Source organism: Ovis canadensis, chromosome 1 (assembly GCF_042477335.2).
Source record: "Ovis canadensis isolate MfBH-ARS-UI-01 breed Bighorn chromosome 1, ARS-UI_OviCan_v2, whole genome shotgun sequence".
Classification (NCBI taxonomy): domain Eukaryota; kingdom Metazoa; phylum Chordata; class Mammalia; order Artiodactyla; family Bovidae; genus Ovis; species Ovis canadensis.
The window spans coordinates 264,577,350-264,598,972 of NC_091245.1; the positions used below are offsets into that span (position 1 = coordinate 264,577,350).

Consider the following 21,623-nt stretch of genomic DNA (forward strand, 5'->3'; position numbering starts at 1 on the left):
TATCTGTTCTCTCTGCTTCCACAACACCCTCCTCTTGGAACTTCCTCCCCACCCTGTGCCCTGCTTCATGGGGGTCTCCTTTGCTGGCCCATTTCTCAGGGTGGGTCCTGCACCCCCTCCCTTCTCTCTGTACCCTCTCCTAAGTGATCCCATCCACGGCCACACCATCACTTCCCACGCATTGGTCACTGACTTTCAAATGCTTCTGTCTAGCACAGGCTGACTCTCTGGAGAGTAGATTCAAAGAAGTGACCTACACAAATCCTGCTAGAATGCCTTAATCACATCTCATGCGCTCAGATCCCTGATAACTGATCTCTGATAAACGCCCGATGGTGCCCATGGGTCCCTCCCAGCTGTAACTCCTGCCCCTTCCTGTCCTTAGTACCACCCTCCATAGCCTCATGGTGTCCCGTGGGACAGGTTCCGTGCTCTGCCCGCCTACTGCTCAACTTAGCTCATGTACTTCTTCCTCTGGGACCTTGACAGACACCTCTTTCTTCCAATCAGCCTCTTCTAGCTCCACCTCACATCCACTTCACTTCCCCTGTCCCATGCCCTCCTAGTTCCTCCCCTGTCCCGTGCCCTCCTAGCTCCACCCCGTCCCGTGCCCTCCTAGCTCCACCCCTGTCCCATGCCCTCTTAGCTCCTCCCCTGTCCCATGCCCTCCTAGCTCTACCCTGTCCCATACCCTCCTAGCTCCTCCCCTGTCCCATGCCCTCCTAGCTCCACCCTGTCCCGTGCCCTCCTAGCTCCTTCCCTGTCCCATGCCCTCCTAGCTCCACCCCATCAGGTGTCCTCTTAGCTCTGCCCCATCACAGGCACCTCTGCTACTGACCTGAGCAGGGCAATGTGCTGAGTGTGTGGAAAGAAACCCATCTGACCCAGCCTTTCTCTCTGGGAGCTGGCAGGAATAAGCCAGGTCTGCTCTTGCAGACGGCTGGATCTGGTGAGAGGGCTCAGGAGTGATTTGTAATTAACTTACAGATTCAGCAACTAGTGTACAAGCATGATCGGCTTTACCCTTCTGCCCCTTGATGAGAGGCATCAGTGAACATTCTGTGTTCTTGGTCATTCATTTTGTTCCTCCAAGAACATTCCCTGTGTCTTTCCTGTGGGCCAGGTTTTAGGACTATGGAGAGGAGGTGGGGGAGCCGACAGCAGAGCTGTATCCTTAGAGGAATCAGGTTCCCCCGCAAGAAACAGAAGTTAGCCAACCACACCAATAAATGTAAAATTATAACTGCTATAAAGAGAAGCGCTAAGGAGGAGAGATACCTGGTGGGATACCAGCACTGTGGTGGATAGTCAAGGAGGGCTTCCTGGACAAGGTGGAATTGGAGTTGAGATCTGGAGGAGAAAAAAAGATGTTCCAGAAGAGCAGAGGGTCCCTATAGGGCTGTGTACCAGGAGGAAACTTACTGGGCTCAGGGAATGTATTGGGAAAGTGATGACCAAAAGGGCTTTGAGCACGTTTAAAATCTGATCTCTCTTCTAAAGAGTATTGCCTGCTACAGTGTGACTCTGGGTGAATTATTTCACCTCTCTGAGCACTGGTTTCCTCTTCGGTAAAGTGGAGGGGGAGCTGTTACTGCCCTGATACGAGTGTTGAGGACCAAAGTGCCTGTGGCAGGTCTAATATCAGTAAGTAACCCACATGCCTGGGTAATTTTACTAATTTTGATTTTTGTCATCACCATCACTCTTCCAGAGGACTGATGTCTCCGCTCTGCTGTCCAAATTAAACAGAGTTTATCGCCGTGGGCATCTGGCAAGGTGGCGAGGAGAGCTGGGAGCTACTTGCTGTTGATGTGCCAGACTTGTCACTGTTTGTCATGTGATCTTGTTTTGTCTAGATTCCAGAATTCTCTGAAGGTTTCTGGACTGGTTCCCAGCTGGCCTGCTGGACGAATTCTGAAACACCTTGGTCTTATTTCCCTAAAATCTCCATCTACCTGAGAGACGAGAACTCCAGCAGATCATTCCGTATAACTATCCTGCCTCAGGTACGAACATAGATTTGTGCTTTTGTCTTTTCCACGTGAAGCATGCGAAAGTAAAGCACTTCATGCATAATATATGCATTTCGATATCACACCTGTATTAGGTAGCGATTGCTATATGGCAACCCACTCCAGTGTTCTTGCCTAGAGAATCCCAGGCACGGGGGAGCCTAGTGGGCTGCCGTCTATGGGGTCGCACAGGGTCGGACACGACTGACACGACTTAGCAGCAGCAGCAGCAGCTGTGATAATGCTACATAACAAGCAACCATAAAGCACAGCAGCTTTCATCATGAGCTTTCTGCTCGTGAGTCTTGGCGGGTCTGCTGGTCTCTGCAGGCACATGTCCCTGGTCAGCTGGTAGTTGGCCAGGGATAGATGGCCTCGGTTTAGGATGGTCTCAGGTGGCCTCACTTCCATATCTGGTGGCTTGGTTGATGGAGAGATAAGACCATTGTCTCTCACCATTCTGGCTCACAGGGTGGCAGCAGGATTCTGTGAGACAGAAAGCAAACACACAGGGGCTCCTGAAGTCCAGCCCGGAACTGGACTCCTGGCACCGTGTTTCCCAAACCAGGCCAAGGGCAGCCCAGATTCTTGAGGTGGGGATGGACATGCCAGTTCCCGATGGGAAGAACTGCAAGGCCACATCACAAGGGTGTGCCTACCAGGAAAGGTCAAGAATTGAGGACACTTTTGCAATAAGTACCAGTAACACCAGTATATGTTTAGTTCCAGTTTATTTATAAACAGAAACTAAAACTGGGTGCTCAGAGATGAAGCTATGCATTTTTCCATATTCAGTAAATCATCGACTCCTCCTTCATCCTAAGCATCTGTCCTCCCCCGTCTCACCTCTGCCTGCTCTTTCCATCCGCAGAGCCCTCACTCACATCCCCTCTCACTCCCACCTCAGGACCCACTGGAGTGCCTTCCGCACATCACACCCTCTCTTCTTCCAGAACCATTGCCAGATTCCTCCAGCTAAGCCACAGCTCTGCACCCCACTCCTGCCATCCTGGAGACTCGCCACACTGGCTTTCCTTGACCTCACAGGACCCACCCTGGTTCTCCAGCCTGCTTCCTGCTGCACCCTTGACCCTCCTTCCCCTCTTGGTGGCTGTCTTCCAGTACTGGGTGCCTGCTGCATCTCCTCACTTTTCTCCCCTCCACTGCCTGAAATGCCCCCCTCCTCCCCACTCCATCTGTGTATCCACATTCTTCCCATCCTTTAAGACCCAACACAAACAACTCTTCTTTGTTGAACCTCTGCTGAGCAGAATGGCCCACTTGTGAGCTTGCCTTGCAAACTTATAATGCGTGTTTTCTAGTCCACTCATCTGGCCTGGAATCATATCTTCAGGGTTGAGTTTATGCTGTTGCCTTTTTCGTTTGACTTCTTTTTTCTTTATTTTCACACACACTTATATTTCTTCCCCCATTACATTATTAATTCCTTGAAGATGAGAATCATGAGATTCAAAGATCATCTTCCTTTTCTAACACTGCTCTCTGGTGAGGGGGTGGTGCATAATAACTGTTTGTTGAATGGACAGATGAATGTGTCTTTGTTGCAGTTTGGTGAATTTGAGATAAAGGAGTGGGACTGGGGGATAGGGAAGGAGGAATAATTTCAGAAGAAAAAAAGGAAATGATAAATATGGCTTTTTCCCTGTTCTCAACTTTATATGGAGAAGTGCATTCCAAAAATGGAGAGCTGTTAGGGTTAGGATTGAAAGCTTTAAGAGAAAAAGCAGCCCAACAGAGGACACAAACACAGAGCCGGAGGCTTGAGTTACACTCACAGCACTGCCCTTGACTCACACTGTAACTCTGAACGGTCACTTCTCCCTTTCTGTGTGTGTCTCTTTAAGTATAAAAAGAGAAATAATAATACTCACCAAAGACATTTTCAGAAGACTGCAATATCCTTGGATGAACAGCACTGCGTAGGGTGATGTGCGAATGATATGTTTACAGCACCTTTAAAATTATGTGCTCTTTGTGATTAAATTTTGGTCAGGCCACCAGCAAAATGTGGACATTATTTCACCAGTGTGGTTTGTCACTAAACTTGAAACCCAGCTTGGGGACAGAGGTAAATGTGAGCTGGAGAAAAAATGGTGTGTGGGTGAGTCGACAGTCAGGGACTCTAAGAAGCAGGAGGAAAGCAGGCTTGTGGGGTGAAGCCTGTCATTACATCCAGAGCAGGCAGTAGCCATCTGAGCTGATGATCCACTGGGGCCCATCAACCGCTTTCAGGACCAAGTGCTGGGTGAGCGTGAAAAGATAATGAAGGAGGTCTGGGAGTATTGCATTTAATTTGCACATCTCTGCATAAGAATTCAGTTTTATTCTCACTTATGAGACTGTAGATATCTCTTGGTTGACTTTGACATGTCCACATTTTCAGTCTTTTAAAATCTGCTTTCCCCTGTTGTCCTGATTTCTCCTTCATCATCCCTATCCCAGTTGCTTTCCATTGCCTTGATGGGAAAGGATGACAGTCATGAACCATCACCTGATGAGAACCTCATGAGCCCCATATTCTTGTAACACACCCCTGGGGACAGCGCTGGGGGCCTCCCTCCCAGCCCTACCTGATTGAAGCCCTTCCTGACATTCAGAGCAATCATCAAGGCTCCTGGTCACCCAAATTTTAGAACGAGGGCCCTACCCAGGACCAGCCAGGCATCAGCAGCAGTAGATGGATGATCGATTCTAAGTGCAGAAGAGTCATGTCAAAAAAACAGAGTGCCTGTGCCCAACTCTACTTTCCAAAACCACATGGGCTGAATCCTGTGTGTGTTCAGTCATTCAGTCACATCCAACTCTTAGAGACCCCGTGGACTGTAGCCTGCCAGACTTCTCTGCCCATTGGAGTCTCCAGGCAAGAATACTGGAGCGAGAGGCCAGTTCCTTCAGGGCATCTTCCCAACCCAGGAATCCAACCTGGGTCTCCCCACTGCAGGCAGATTCTTTACTACCTGAGCCACCAGGAAATCCTATTTGGCTTATTTTAAAAAGCAGCCCCTGGCCCACAGGGAAATTCTGAATTTTTTCATATAATCCTGAAAACATAAATAGTTTTCAACCTAAATACCACCAGATTGTCTATTTGTGCTGTTTAAGTTTGAAGGCAAGCATTTTACTCTGAGACCTAGCAACACTGGAGCTTTCTCAACATGTTACAAAATTTACAGTCTGGAGTTTTTACGGGAGGTCAATGGGGACACACACAGAAAGGTCAGGGTGAGAGATACGAAGTCAGTTGGCCTCATGTTTGTGTCAGTGTCATCGGTTGCATTTTATTTGGTGATTTGGGGGGCTTTTATTATGGAATTCTTTCATTCAACGGTAGGAGTATGTGTGTCTGTGCGTGTGTGTGTGTGCGCTCTAGGACCTGCTTACAGGACCTTAAATGGAAGTGTTTTAGTAGCAGCTAAATACATCCACTACCTTTTCTTAATTTATATTGACCCTCAGGAGAAGTTGTCTATTTCATTACACTGCGAGCAGATAGGTGGTGGGTGGATGGATGGACAGATGGACAACTCCTAGATGGCTGTACCTGTGTACAGTCAGAGGTGCTGTGCATGCTCCTATACTTCAGCAGGTTCCTCACCAGGCACATGGTCCCAAGTCCCGGATGGCAGGGCTGGTATTGTCCTCTCCATTCTCTGCAGCTCCGATGGCACCTTGGAGGGTCTGAGCACACAGCGACCTCAACAGTTCTGTGATGTTGCCTGATCTGTGCGTTTTCTCTCTTGCTCTTTCCTCTTCAACAGCTTTACATTCAGCCCATGATGGGGGCTGGCCTGAATTACGAATGTTACCGGTTCGGCATCTCGCCTTCCACCAACGCACTGGTGATTGGTGCTACCGTCATGGAGGGCTTCTACGTGGTCTTTGACAGAGCTCGGAAGAGAGTGGGCTTCGCAGCCAGCCCCTGTGCAGGTAAGTGATGCTCCCGTCAGAGAGGGAGCCTCGGGAGAGCACCTGATGTCAGATAACTGACTTGGAAGCAGGTCTTGATGACAGGTCAATGCTGTTGAAGTGTTTCACTCATGCCTGTCATCAGCAATCAAAATCTTAGCCACAGACTGCACTGTGCGGGTAGCAGAAAGGAATCAGAGTAATTCATGCCAAACTTTTAGTCCAGTGCTAAGTTTTTCAGTCACTAAGTCATGTCTGACTCCTTGAGATGCCATGGACTGCAACATGCCAGGCTTCCCTGTCCTTCACTATCTCCTTGAGTTTGCTCGACCTCATGTCCATTGAGTAGATTATGCCACCCAACCATCTCATCCTTTGTCATCCCTTTCTCCTCCTGTCCTCAGTCTTTCCCAGTATCAGGGTCTTTTCCAATGAGTCGGCTCTTCGCATTTGGTGGCCAAAGTATTGGGGCTTCAGCTTCCGCATCAGTCCTTCCAATGAATATTCGGGACTGATTTCCTTTAGGATTGACTGGTTTGATCTCCTTGCTGTCAGTGCTGAGCACACAGCAAATGCACAATTAATGTTAGTCATTGCAATCATCTCTCATATTAAACTTAAAATGGTATCTCATACCAGGAATAATAATACTCTATAGGACCTTGGGGATGAATTACAGTTTTTGGACAATGAAAGCAAAATAAATGAAAAAGAAAATCCGTAGATAAGCTGTGTATATTTTCTTCTTCAAAGATATCCTCATTATGAAATAAGAGTTAAGTGCCCATCGTTGCTATTTTCTGAATCCTAAAATCTTAAAACTAAGGAGTCCGTTTTTCTCATAGAATGTTTTTGAGGAGATAGTACGAGGATGACACAGCAGTATTATTCAGTGATGTCTAGCTTGACAACTGGGTGGCTCTTCAGAAAGACCAGGAGAGCACAATAAAGCTGATAGGGTGGTTAACCCCATTCCACTTGGAAGCGTCTGGAGAGTAAGCAGTTTGCTTGAAACGGAGTGTTCCCATAGCACACGGTTTAGAGGGAGGATCAGGTACTTCTGACTAATAGCTGAAGCTAGCAAGAAAAAGGCAGATCTCAGTGGCAGGAAATTGAATTGCTAGAGGGATGAAGAACGCGTATGCACCAGGGTAGAGGCTGGGAGAGGTGTTGCACTAAAGATAGGGTTTCAGAGGATAGAAAACATCCCATTGCATTGAATTTGGGTTCAGGAACATCCTTGAGTTGTGCTGATATCATGCTAAAGGTGATTGTTCAGTCACTCAGTCATGTCTGACTCTCTGTGATCCCATGGACTGCAACACGCCAGGTTTCCCTGTCCTTCACTATCTCCAAGAGTTTACTCAAACTCATGTCCATTGACTTGATGATGCCATCCAACCATCTCATCTTCTGTCACCTCCCTCCCCTCAATCTTTCCCAGCATCAAGGTCTTCTCCAGTGAGTGGGCTCTTCACATCAGGTGGCCAAAGTATTGGAGATTCAGCTTCACCATCCGTCCTTCCAAAGTATATTCAGGCTTGATTTCCTTTAGGATTGACTGGTTTGATTTCCTTGCTGTGCAAGGGACTCTCAAGAGTCAGCACCACAGTTCAAAAGCAATTCTTTAGCGATCAGGGGAAGAACAAGAAATGTGAAGTAGATAAGAACTAACAACAAAAAGATAAAACGGAAGAAAGTTGAGGGTTATAGTGAAATACATGACTATTATGTAGTGAAGGAAATAAAATATGAATTTGATTTTTTAAAATAGCCTTAAACATTAGCTGTAGCTGTAGGACTGATGGGGAAGCTGCCGACCATCCTGGTGGCCTGCACTTGAACCAGACCTTCACTTTGACCTAAGACCAATGGAGATATTTGGAAGGGAGTGAAGGAGGTGAGAGTACACAGGGAAAATGCCAAATGCTCACAGCTGACTTACTCAGGAGGTGAGGTTTCAGTTTTTATTTCTTACTGTCTAAAGTGCTAAATAATGGTCGTAAAATAGAGGCCCAGTAAATAAAGCAGGTAAGTGATGCTTCATATTCTCATTTCAACAGCAACTGTCTATTCCCACTAAATAAAATAACAATATGGAAGACAGAAGATAAATAGCAAAGGGAAAAATTGTATCTGGACTATTGTTGTTTAGTCTCTAAGTCGTGTCCTACTCTTGCGACCCCATGGACTGTAGCGCACCAGGCTCCTCTGTCCATGGCATTCTCCAGGCAAGAATACTGGAGTGGGTTGCCAGTTCCTCCTTCAGGGGATCTTCCCGACCCAAGGATCAAACCCATGTCTCCCACATTGGCAGGCGTGTTCTTTACCACTGAGCCACCAGAGAAGCCCATCTGGGCTACAGGCCACTTCATATTCTCTGTAAATAAATCACCCCCACCATGTACAGATCTGATGTCTTGCCCCATGTACAGATCCGATGTCTTGCGGTATATCTTAAACACCAGCGTGGACTTCTTTGACTTTGCCTTAGTGGATAGACTCGGCACCTTGAGGTTTGTCACTTTTTCAGCCGTGCGTAAACGTTCACCTTTCAGGTGTATATTCACTCTTGCAACCAGCTAGATTATCACTGAAAGAGCGCTTTCGCGGCAACCTGAAACACTACTGTATCTCCCATGACTCTTTGCCTTCTCCAACCCAGAGGATCAAAGAAATATAGCAACTTTCTCCACAATTTCTACTCTCTTGTTAAATACCATTAAGTAACGGCCTCTGTGGCAACAGCCATTAGATTGTCCACTTAACATATCAGAGAGCATAATCATTGCTTGTTTCTGGGTGAATTGCTGTTGGAAATAGTTTAATATTAAGTGTCTCTAAGTAGAGCGGAAATGGTATGGACCTAACAGAAGCAGAAGATATTAAGAAGAGGTGGCAAGAATACACAGAAGAACTATACAAAAAAAGATCTTCATGACCCAGATAATCATGATGGTGTGATCACTCACCTAAAGCCAGACATCCTGGAATGTGAAATAAACTGGACCTTAGGAAGCATCACTACGAACAAAGCTAGTGGAGGTGATGGAATTCCAGTTAAGCTATTGGAATTCCTAAAAGATGATGCTGTGAAAGTGCTGCACTCAATATGCCAGCAAATCTGGAAAACTCATCAGTGGCCACAGGACTGGAAAAGGTCAGTTTTCATTCCAATCCCAAAGAAAAGCAATGCCAAAGAATGCTCAGACTACCACACAATTGCACTCATCTCACACACTAGCAAAATCATGCTCAAAATTCTCCAAGCCAGGTTTCAACAGTACGTGAACCATGAACTTCTAGATGTGGATTTAGAAAAGGCAGAGAACCAGAGATCAAATTGCCAACAGCTGCTGGATCATCAAAAATGCAGAAGAGTTCCAGGAAAATATCTATTTCTGCTTTATTGACTATGCCAAAGCCTTTGACTGTGTGGATCACAACAAACTGTGGAAAATTGTTCAAGAGATGAATACCAGTCCACCTTACCTGCCTCCTGAGAAATGTGTGTGCAAGTCAAGAAGCAATAGTTAGAACTGGACATGGAACAGACGGTTCCAAATTGGGAAAGGAGTATGTCAAGGCTGTATATTGTCACCCTGCTTATTTAACTTATATGCAGAGTACATTATGTGAAAAAGTGGACTGGATGAAGCACAAGCTGGAATCAAGATTGCTGGGAGAAATATCAATAACCTCAAGTACACAGATGACACCACCCTTATGGCAGAAAGCGAAAAAGAACTAAAGAGCCTTTTGATGACAGTGAAAGAGGAGAGTGAAAAACTTGGCTTAAAACTCAATATTCAGAAAACTAAGATCATGGCATCTGGTCCCATCACTTCATGGCAAATAGATGGGGAAACAGTGAAAACAGTGACAGACTTTATTATTTTGGGCTCTAAAATCACTGCAGATGGGACTGCAGCCATGAAGTTAGAAGACGCTTGCTCCTTGGAAGAAAAGCCATGACCAACCTAGACAGTATATTAAAAAGCAGAGTCATTACTTTGCCAACAAGGGTCCATCTAGTCAAGGCTATGGGTTTTCCAGTAGTCATGTATGGATTTTCTTTCTAAAAAGAAAGCTGAGTGCCGAAGAATTGATGCTTTTGAATTGTGGTGTCAGAGAAAACTCTTGAGAGTCCCTTGGACAGCAAGGAGACCCAACCAGTCCATCCTAAAGAAAATCAGTCCTGAATATTCATTGGAAGGACTGATGCTAAAGCTGAAGCTCCAATACTTTGGCCACCTGATGCGAAGAACTAACTCATTGGAAAAGAGCCTGAGGCTATGAAAGATTGAAGGCAGGAGGAAAAGGGGACGACTGGGGATGAGATGGTTGGGTGGCATCACCAACTCGACGGACATGAGTTTGAGCAAGCTCCAGTAGTTGGTGATGATGGACAGGGAGGCCTGGCCTGCTGCAGTCCTGGCGTTACAAAGAGTCAGACATGACTGAGCAACTGAACCGAACTGTACTGAAGCAGAACTACATTCTTCCCTACATTTCACCATGCCTTCTTTGTTAGGTGTTCTTATACAAGTTGTGTTGCTATTTTTTTTTAATGTATTTAAGTTCTTGGTACTTAAACATTAGATTTTACCAGCTGTGGGAATATATTCTTTGTCTCCTCTTTAGTGCAAATTGTTTAGCCATTAAAGTAATTACATCCCTCAGGGCAGCAATTAGGAGCCAGACAGTGGAATAAAGTGCAATAGTAAGTGGAAGAGATATGCTGCCTTTCTTTTTTCTTTTTTAAAGTGTTTAAGTTATAACATGTTTGAAATGAATTTTTTTTCAGTTGCAAGGAGCCATATATTATGCACATACTTGGGAAAACCCAGATGTAACAAATGCTAACCTTTTGTCATATTGTCTTCAGAAATTTGTTGTAGAAACAGATAAATATAGCCAACACCCTATCCCACTGCCTTCCCAGAATTACTCCTTATGCTGAAATTTGTGTATATTCTTTTCATAATTATAGCATGTTTATAACTTCACTATGTGGCTGTAACTATCTTAGATTAGTTTTTGATTGCTGTATAACAGTTACCCGCAAATTTAGCAGCACTTCATGGCCTTGTGCAGGTACTGAGGGTCAGGAATTGAGAGGGGGCTCAGCTGGGTGGTCCTGGCCCAGAGTCTCTTATGGGGCCGCAGAAACCTGAAGGCTAAAGGAGTGCTTCCAAGCTCAGTCACTTGGTTATTGGCCAGAGCCCTCTTTCCTTGCCGTATGGACCTCATCACTGTCAGGCAGGGCACTGATCACCCCAGAACAATGACCCCAGAGAGAGAGAGAGAGCAGATAGAGTCCCTGACACGAAGCCACGGCCCTTTTGTAATCTAATCTTAGAAGTTTGTGTCATTTTTTAATCTATTATTTAATCTATCACTTATGCCTACACTCTTGGTCACACAGAGCCACTTTGGTACTATATAACCTGGCAGAGGACTACATGGAATAAATATTAAGCAGCAGGGAATCACAGCGGGTCATCTTAGAAGCTGCCTGCTCAGTTCAGTTGCTCAGTCATGTCCAACTCTTTGCGACCCCATGGACTGCAGCAGTGCAGGCTTCCCTGCCCATCACCAACTCCTGGATCTTGCTCAAACTCGTGTCCATTGAGTCGGTGATGCCATCCAACCGTCTCATCCTCTGTTGTTCCCTTCTTCTCCTGCCTTCAGTCCTTCTAAGCATCAGGTCTTTTCCAATGAGTCAGTTCTTCGCATCAGGTGGCCAAAGTATTGGAGCTTCAGCTTCACCACCAGTCCTTCCAATGACTATTCAGGACTGATTTCCTTTAGGATGGACTGGTTGGATCTCCTTACAGTCCAAGGGACTCTCAAGAGTCTTCTCCAACACCATAGTTCAAAAGCATCAATTCTTCGGTGCTTGGCTTTCTTTATAATACAACTCTCACATCCATACGTAACTACTGGAAAAACCATAGCTTTGAGTAGACAGATAATATGCTGTCTAGGTTGGTCATAGCTTTTCTTCCAAGGAGCAAGTGTCTTTTAATTTCATGGCTGAAGCCCCATTTGCAGTTATTTTGGAGCCCCCCAAAATAAAGTCTATCACTGTTTCCACTGTTTCCCCATCTATTTGCCATGAAATGATGGGACCTGATTTTTGACTTTTGAGTTTTAAGCCAGCTTTTTCACTCTCCTCTTTCACTTTCATCAAGAGACTCTTTATTTCCTTTTTGCCTTCTGCCATATGGGTGGTGTCATCTGTATATCTGAGGTTATTGATATTTCTCCTGGCAGTCTTGATTCCAGCTTGTGCTTCATCCAGACCGGCATTTTGCATGATGTATTCTGCATATAAGTTAAATAAGTTAAATATATAGCCTTGATGTACTCCTTTCCCAAATTTGAACCAGTATACTTTTCCATGTCTGATTCTAACTGTTGCTTCTTGACCTGCATACACATTTCTCAGGAGGCAGGTAAGGTGGTCTGGTATTCCAATCTCTTTCAGAATTTTCCACAGTTTGTTGTGATCCACACAGTCAAAGGCGTTGGCATAGTTAATAAAGCAGAAGTAGATGTTTTTCTGGAATTCTTCTGCATTTTCGATGATCCAGTGGCTGTTGGCAATTTGATCTCTGATTCCTCTGCCCTTTATAAATCCAACCTGGACATCTGGAAGTTCATGTGTCACATACTTTTGAAGCCTGACTTAGAGAATTTTGAGCATTACTTAGCTAACATGTGAAATGAGTGCAACTGTGCAGTAGTCTGAGCATTCTTTGGCATTTCCTTTCTTTGGAATTGGAATGAAAACTGACCTTCTCCAGTCCTGTGGCCACTGCTGAGTTTTCCAAATTTGCTGGCATATTGAGTGCAGCACTTTCACAGCATCATGGGGATTTGAAATAGCTCAACTGGAATTCCATCACCTTCACTAGCTTTGTTCATAGTGATGGCTTCCTAAGGCCCACTTGACTTCACATTCCAGGATGTCTTGCTCTAAGTGAGTGATCACACCATCGTGATTATCTGGGTAGTGAATATCTTTTTTGTATAGTTCTTCTGTGTATTCTTGCCACCTCTTTTTAATATTTTCTGCTTCTATTAGGTCCCTACCATTTCTGTCCTTTGTTGTGCCCATCTTTGTGTGAAAGGTTCCTTCGGTATCTCTAATTTTCTTGAAGAGATCTCTAGTGTTTCCCACTCTACTGTTTTCCTCTGTTTCTTTGTATTGATCATTTAGGAAGGCTTTCTTATCTCTCCTTGCTATTCTTTGCAACTCTGCATTCAGATGGATGTATCTTTCCTTTTCTCCTTTGCCTTTCACTTCTCTTCTTTTCTCAGCTATTTGTAAGGCCTCCTCAGACAACCATTTTGCCTTTTTCATTTTTCTCCCCTTGGGAATGGTTTTGATCACCCCCTCCTGTACAATGTCACGAACCTCTATCCATATTTCTTCAGGCACTCTATCAGATCTAATCCCTTGAATCCCTTCTCTAAGAATACTGGAGTGGGTTGCCATTCCCTTCTCCAGGGAATCTTCCTGACCCAGGGATCAAACCCAGGTTTCCTGCATTGCAGAAAGATTCTTTACCATCTAAGCCACCAGGGAAACCTAGAAGCTGCCTGCTGCTGCTGCTACTAAGTCACTTCAGTCATGTCAGACTCTGTGTGATCCCATAGACGGCAGCCCACCAGGCTCCCCCGTCCCTGGGATTCTCCAGGCAAGAACACTGGAGTGAGTTGCCATTTCCTTCTCCAATGCATGAAAGTGAAAAGTGAAAGTGAGGTCGCTCAGTCGTGTCCGACTCTTCGTGACCTCAGGGACTGCAGCCTACCAGGCTCCTCCATCCATGGGATTTTCCAGGCAAGAGTACTGGAGTGGGGTGCCATTGCCTTCTCCCATCATGTTTGCTAGATTTTGCAGTTTGAATGAGTACAGGTCATTCATTGTGACTGCTGTGCATTTTCCCGTTATATGAGTATACCCAGATCATTTAGCCAGTCCTACTTTGATTAATGCTTGGGTTGTTTCTGATATTTCAATTATAAACGGTACTATGCTGAACATCTTTGTACACATGAATGAGACCTTCTGTAAATGGAATTTGTAGGTGACTTGTATGCCAGCCTTCAGTATTACTGGCTGCTATCATATTTTTCTTTGAAGCAGGTGGACTACCAGAGTTATACAAGAATTTTCATTCCGTCAAAATATTACCATATTCATTTCACTTTGTTTTGTTTTTGTCAATATGTGTGTGAAATAGTGTCACATTTTAATTAAATCCTCCTGAAATTACATAACTTTTGATATGTCTATGGACTGTTCAACCTCTTTATCTGATAGTGAATTTTTCTGGTAGCAATTTGTGCACATTTTCCCATTTAGTTTTTATTGACATGCCTAAGTTCTTTCTATATTGGAGAAACTATTTTTCTGGGTTATGTGCATGGCAATTATTTTTTCCTAATCTCTCTGGCTTTTCTTGGGTTTGGTCTCTTTTATTTGTGCTTTTAAATTTAGTGAAATAGAATTTACTAATCCCTTTTTAAGGCTCTTATTCTGTACCTTTTTTGAGAAATTCTTCCTTACTCTAAAAAAATAGAAATTATTTTTCTTCTAAAGATATGATATACTTTTGTTTCATTTTCTTCTAAAATGTGAAGTAGGAATCTAATTTTTATGAGGCCATTGAATTTCCTCAGCATCATTTTTTGCTTATGTGCTTTTCCAAACACTTTTTTTAATATTTCACTGTGAAAATTTTCAATATTCAAAAAGAGTAAAAGTAATAAAATAATGTTCTGCATACCAACCATCTGGATTTAATTTTAACATTTTGCCACATATTGGTATCTGTGTATATGTGTGTATGTATGGTTTGCTGAACCATTTGCAAATAAGTTGCAATGTTATGGTATTTCACCCCTAAATATTTCATCATTCATCTCAAAATTAAGTATATCCTCCTACATAATCATATCAATATGAAACCTAAAATGTAACAATACTTACCTAATATCATGTAATATCTAAACCATAGTCCAATTTCCCCATCTGAAGGCCAGTTGTTTTATAGAATGGATCATACTCAAATTTATTGGAGTATTTCTTGATGGTATCACTTAATATGTTTGTTTGATGTCATATTCAAATTTCCTGTATACTTGAACTTCAGTCTAAAGGCTTGATTCGATTCAGGTTAAATATGTTTTGCAAGGTACCTACTAAACTTTAATAGCATCTTTGTCATGTATATATGTCTGGGTCTGTTTCTGAGAATTCTATTCTGTCCCAGTAGGGGCAGTTTTGTATTCTTGTGCTATAACATATGGTTTTGATTCCTGTAGTTAAAAGAAGACTGACTATCTTGTGGGGTTCGACTCGTTCTCCTTAGTCTTCTTTAAAATTGTGCTGTCTACATTTGTTGTTTTATTTGGCTTGTCAAAATCTCTGAAGAATCATACCAAGATTTTGGTCAGAACCATACTGAATTTGTAGGTTAACTTAAGAAGAAATCAGATCTTTACTGTATGAGTCTTTTCCCCATAAATGTGCTAAATTCCATTTGTTTAGGTAATCTTTTATGTCTTAAATCAATGCTCTGTAGTTTTCTTTAAACAGGTTTTAACATATATACTTATTACCTCTCTATTGCTATGAGATTATTTTAAAATGTACATTCTAATGGATTGTTTGGTATACAGGCATTCATTTTTTTTTTTCTATATCAATCTTTTATCAAGCCATCTTGCTGGATTCTTCTTTTTTAAAATAGTTACTAGAGTCACTTGCATTTTCTTTGAAAAGTTATATGATCTGCAAATAGTACATTTTTATCATTTCTAATCTTTTATCTTTTGTTTTTATTTTGTGATGCTTTTAGAGGCACTATTGAATAGAAATGGATATTTTTCCATAGTTTAATGGGAATAATTATTATATTTTACCATTGAGCATAATATATGGGATAGGTTTGTGGAATTCCCTTCTAATCCTCAGTTAAGGGATTCCAGTAGTTTAGTATGAATGAAAAAAAAAACCACTTGGAAAAAAAAAAAAAACACTTGACAGTTTCTACTAATGCTAAACAGACTCCTACTCAATGACTCAGCAATTTCATCTTAGGAGAAAGGAAGATGTATGTCCACTCAAAGACTTGACCAGAAACAGGCTTATTCATAAAACCAACCAAAGTACTGCATTCATTTAGTCATTCCATAAAACTATCATTTCCTTCAAACTAAGAACAGCCTCCTACAAAAGAGAATGGGTAAGGGAATTCCCTGGTGGTCCAGTGGCTAAGACTCTGTGCTCCCGATACAGGGGGGCTGGGTTCGATCCCTGGTCAGGGAACTAGTTCCCACGTGCCACAGCTAAGACTCTATGCAGCCAAATAAATAAAAATAAATATTAAAAAAAGAGAGAGAGAATGGGTAAGCAAATGGTCATCTTTCCTCTCAGTGTAACACTACCTAGAGATTTTCTTTCCGCTGAAGAATGTACTTTAGGATTTCTTTTATTAAAATTTATGAAAGGTATATTTTATTTCACCACTTCTTTTTTTCTAATAATTTATTTATTTTTGGTTGCCCTGGACCACGGGCTTTCTCTAGTTGCTGTGAGTGCGGGCTACTCTCCTGCAGAGTACAGGCTTCTCACTGTGGTGCCTTCTCTTATTGGGGAGCACAGGCTCTAGGCACGCGGGCTTCAACAGTTGCAGCACATGGGTTCAGTTGTTACATTGTGCAAATCTAGGGTGCTTGGGCTTTAGCAGTCACTGCACACAGCCTTAGTAGTTGTGGCTCGTAGGCTCTAGAGCATAGGTGCAGAAGTTGTGGTACACAGGCTTGGTTGCCCCATGGCATGTGGAATCTTCCTGGATCAGGGGTTGAACCCATGTCCTCTTTATTTGCAGGCAGATTCTCATCCGCTGCACCACCAGGGAAGTCCTCACCATTTCTTGACTCATAATTTAGCTATGTATGGAATTTAAGTTGACCGTTTTCCCTTAGTGTTCTGAAGATGCTATTCATTATGCTCCTGCCATCATAATTGACAGTGCGTTTCCACTGTTACATCTTTAAGGGTAATCTTTTCTTTTTCTCTGAACAATGTTGAGAGTTCTTTTCAGTTTAAATTTTTAGTGTTCTGAGTTTTCACCATGATATATCTAGATATAGGTTATTTTATTAGCTTGCTAAAACTCACTGTACTCTCCGATTCTGATAATTTATGGTTTTCATCATCAGCCCTAGAAAATTCTCAGTAATATCTCCTCCACTATTGCCTCATATCCATTCTTCCTGCTTTCTTCTAGTCTTCTATGAAATAAATTTTGGGATTTCTCATTATTTCCTGCATATCCCTTGACCTTTTATTCATATTTTTCTCTCTTCATCTTTGCTGAGTCCTACATGGGCTCCTCAGATACATCTTATATTAGCCTCATTCTCTCTTCAGCTGTGTTACCTATTCTGTAAGTTTTTAACTACATTGGCTGTATATTTCATTTCCAGAAATGCTATTTTGTATTTTCTCAAATGTACTAGTTTACTTTTCTATCCAATCCAATGAGTCGCTCAGTCATGTCCAACACTTTGCGACCCCTTTGACTATAGCCCACCAGACTCCTACCTCCATGGGATTCTCCAGGCAAGAATACTGAAGTGGGTTCCCATTTCTTCTGCCAGGGGATCTTCCCAACCCAGGGACTGAACCCGGGTCTCCTGCATTGCAGGCAGACTCTTTACTGTCTGAGCCACCAGGAAAGCCCAGAGTCAGTCATATAGAGTACATAAAATCTTCCCTTATTATTAATTTTTGAGCATCATGATCGATTGTATGGGTGTTTCCTAATTTGTTTAATCCTTATTGATAGATATTTAGATTATTTCTAAACTTTTGTTGTTACAATGATGCTACAATGAACACCATTTATATACGTCTATTCACACATAAGCAAGTATACCTCCAGGATGGATTGCTAGAAGTAGAATTACTGGGTTGAAGGGTGTAGAATTTGTAATCTTGATGGATATGTTCACATTGCTTTCCTAACAGGTTATGGTTGTTTATACCTGGCTATACTAGTTCTCTAGCAATGTATGTGATGGCCTGTTTCTCCAGTCAGACTCACCAACATGGTGACCTTGGGGAATTTTGTCAAAAAGATTATCTCAGTGTAGTTTTAATTGTATTGCCTTATATAGGTGAGGTTGAGTTTCTTTTCATATATCTAAAGGCATTTGTTTTTCATTTTCTGTGAACTATCTACACTGATCTTTTCCCCATTTGTTTTTTGTTGGATTTTTAGTTTTTTATGTTAATTTATAAGAGCTCTTTATGTGTACATTTGTCTGGAGTGGGCAAAAAACACTAAAATTCATATCTCAATTGTAAATTATTCTTAAACTTTGCTTCTGATGAATTTCAGTGTAAAAACTATTTACTTTTATGCATTTAAGTATATCAGTCTTTTGCTCTAAGGTTCTTGGGCTTAATGTTCCATTTCAAATTATCTTCCTCACTAAAATTATTCTGTGAGTTAAGTACTTCTACATCTGGTTTCCCCTGGCATAGAATGTATAGATTAAATATTTTCCCTCAAGATGACTACCAGATTGTTTCTATAACATTTATAAAATGATCTCTCTCTTCTTGACTAATTTGAAGTCCCACTATTATTGCATACCAAATTCAAGTAAATACTTGAGAAATATATATTTATTTCTGGACTTACTATTTTGTTCAGTTGATATGTTGTAGAGTATTATTTTCCTTTTGTTCTTTTTTTCAAAACTTCTCTGCTATTCTTAATTTTCTTTTCCTTTATGAACTTTTGAATCAGTTTGTTCAGTTAAAAAAATAATCTTGTTGACATTTTAGTGAGCTTTTAATCCCTTTAAACACAGCCATTGTATAATTCAAGCAGATTGTTGTATTTTCTAACATTGAAAGAGAACTCATCTCCCTGTTTTTGTGTCTGTTGACTGTTCTCTCATGGTGGATTTTTTTTTCTCACCTGGTTTGTAATTTTTTTGTTGTGAACTTTTCTTTGGTGAAAGTGAAAAGTGAAGTCGCTCAGTCATGTCCAACTCTTTGTGACCCCATGGACTGTAGCCTACCATGCTCCTCCGTCCATGGGATTTTCCAGGCAGGAGTACTGGAGTGGGGTGCTATTTCCTTCTTCAGAGGATCTTCCTGACCCAGGAATCAAACCCAGGTCTCCCATATTGTAGGCAGATGCTTTACTGTCTGAGCCACCAGGAAAGTTCATCTTTGGTGAAAGTGCTTTTATTTTTCCATCTGAGAGACTTCAGTGCACTTTGGTTTGTAAAAATGTTCCTATAAAGCAATTTTGCATTTTTCTGTTGGGTGTTTTCAAACCAAAACCCTTGGTATAGGGTTTCTATACCAAGTTGTATAAACTGATATGTCAGCCATGCTTGAGGTACTGGTTTGGAAGTTCCATTTCTCATGGAAGAATCTCCCTTCCCTTCAACTTCTACCCCTTCTCAAACCTCGGACAGAGTCAGGCTTCCTTATTGATAGAGATTTTCTGGCTCCCTGTGCTGACGGGCCAGACTTTCATTGGCATCTCTGCTCTAGTACCTCTCTCCTTGGTGCTGGCATCAAGCACCACCACCACCACCACCACCCCACTTTCTGGGTATTGAAACTGCAGCACTAGGGTCTGTTTCTGACCTCAGCTGCATATTTTCAATTGAGCGTTGTTTTATTCTTATTTCTGTGTGTTATGGCAGGAGAAAGTTCTACCTTTGCATCAACCAGCAACTTGAAAAATCTTCGGGAACTCCCCTTCCCCCTGCCCTGGGTCTTATTTTGGTTTTCATAATAATCTGTGTTTGTCAAACACCACTTAGTTATGGGATTAGACTTTTCTATAAGGGATGGGCTGAGGCAGGAAGGAGAGCAGTGAGTAGGAGCTCTTAGATTATAACCTCTTGGGGAGCTTTTGTAAATATGCATGGTCCATATCCTTACCTCCTTTTGTAGCCATGGTGGATCAGAATGGTGGTGGGTGGGAGGGTGATGGGTATTTTGGAAAAAGACCCCAAGATGCTTCTGTTCTGCTGCCCCTGCTTCTCCTCGACTCACCCTCCACTCCTATGGACGGTCACTATTCTAGTCTCAGATCAGATAAACAAGGCAGGAGTCACAGTGAATCATGGAGCTGGCCAACCGAGGTCTTCAGCACGGTCTCCCATGCCTGGAGTAGGTATGAGGGACTGCAGTACTTTCAACTGCCTCTCTGTTGCCTGGGCCAAGTGTCCTAAAGCTAGGAAAATAATAGAGTGCTAAAATTGACAACTTTCTCTTAATGTATCCAAAGCTTCTGAAATACCACCCATCTATTTTTATAGATTGAGACATTTAGCACCCAAGAGCTGTATAGATTTCAGCTTAGAAAATTTGAGACGCATCATGGATTGTGGCAATCGTTTCACTGTGAATTTTCTTTGCTGCAGGTTGAAATTGGATCTTCTGGTTCATGTTTAAAAATAGGGAAGTTAGCTGTTAAGAACAGAGTCTCAGAGATACGCCTCTGACATTTACTTAGAGTACAACCAAATGATGCCAAAGCCAAGGGCCCCCAAAGACATAGATTAGGCAGCCATGCTTCCTCACTTTACAGAAAAGAACAACAAGGCTTCGGGATAGTAAACGACTTCAGGTAGTTGCAAAGCAAGGTGGTACTAAATCCATTACTCCTGTCCTGTAACCCAGGACACTTTTCTAGTAAACCATGTCCACTCAGAATGCATCTCAGTACTGACTAATCCATCCCTCAAAGGGGACAGGTCACTTTGTTTTGCATGCTATGATGGAAAAGATCTGAGCATGATAAATGTTAGAGTTGGTAAAGGAGCCATCTTCTTCAGGCATTCATGATCAACTAGGTCCTCACCTCCTAGGCGATAAGACAAAAAATGGATGATTAAAATTTTAACCCAAGACTTTGGTGAAAGAATTTAAAGTAACAGTGTGTTAATTGTTAACAGCTGACATTCCATAAACACTGGCCTTACTCCAGGCACCATGCTAAGTCCTTAACTCCTGTTCACTTGATTATCCACACAGCAAGGACTGTGCTGTGATTATCTTCTCTTTACAGATGGGGAAACTGCAGGGCAGTGAAGTTAAATAACTTGACCAAAATGACACAGCTCGTAAGTGACAAGTAGGATTTGAACCCCAGGGACCATGCTTTTAGCTACAGTATACTATGGCTTCTCAGGACATCAAACCCGTCAACCCTAAAGGAAATCAACCCTGAATATTCTTTGGAAGGACTGATGCTGAAGCTCCAATACTTTGGCCACCTGATGCACAGTCAACTCATTGGAAAAGACCCTGATGCTGGGAAAGATTGAGGGCAAGAGGAGAAGGGGCGGCAGAGGATGAGATGGTTGGATGGCACCACTGACTTGGTGGACATGGAGTTTGAGCAAACTCAGGGAGACAGTAAAAGACAGGGAAGCCTGGCATGCTGCAGTCCATGGGGTTACAAAGAGCTGGACACAACTTAGCGACTTAACAACAAATGAAGTTAAAAGTTCTGTGACCAAAGAATTAATAGTATGTGTAATATATGTGCAGGCTTTTCTGTGAATGGCATTTCCAGAAAATATCCTCTAGATGTTATTTATTATTCATTTATTTTTAAATAA

General features: G+C 42.5%; 1 protein-coding gene across 3 annotated transcripts in view; it reads left to right on the forward strand.

Moving 5' to 3' along the window:
• Positions 1 to 21,623, forward strand: part of LOC138435968 (beta-secretase 2) — a 236,949-nt gene that overhangs the window by 71,734 nt on the left and 143,592 nt on the right. For all 3 annotated transcript variants that reach the window (XR_011255308.1, XM_069581317.1, XM_069581304.1), the window contains exons 7-8: positions 1,857 to 2,006; positions 5,792 to 5,960. Coding sequence is in view for 2 of the 3 variants with exons in the window: in XM_069581317.1 (XP_069437418.1) it covers positions 1,857 to 2,006; positions 5,792 to 5,960 (319 nt within the window). In the remaining variant the exon portion in view is untranslated. The remainder of the gene's footprint in view (positions 1 to 1,856; positions 2,007 to 5,791; positions 5,961 to 21,623) is intronic.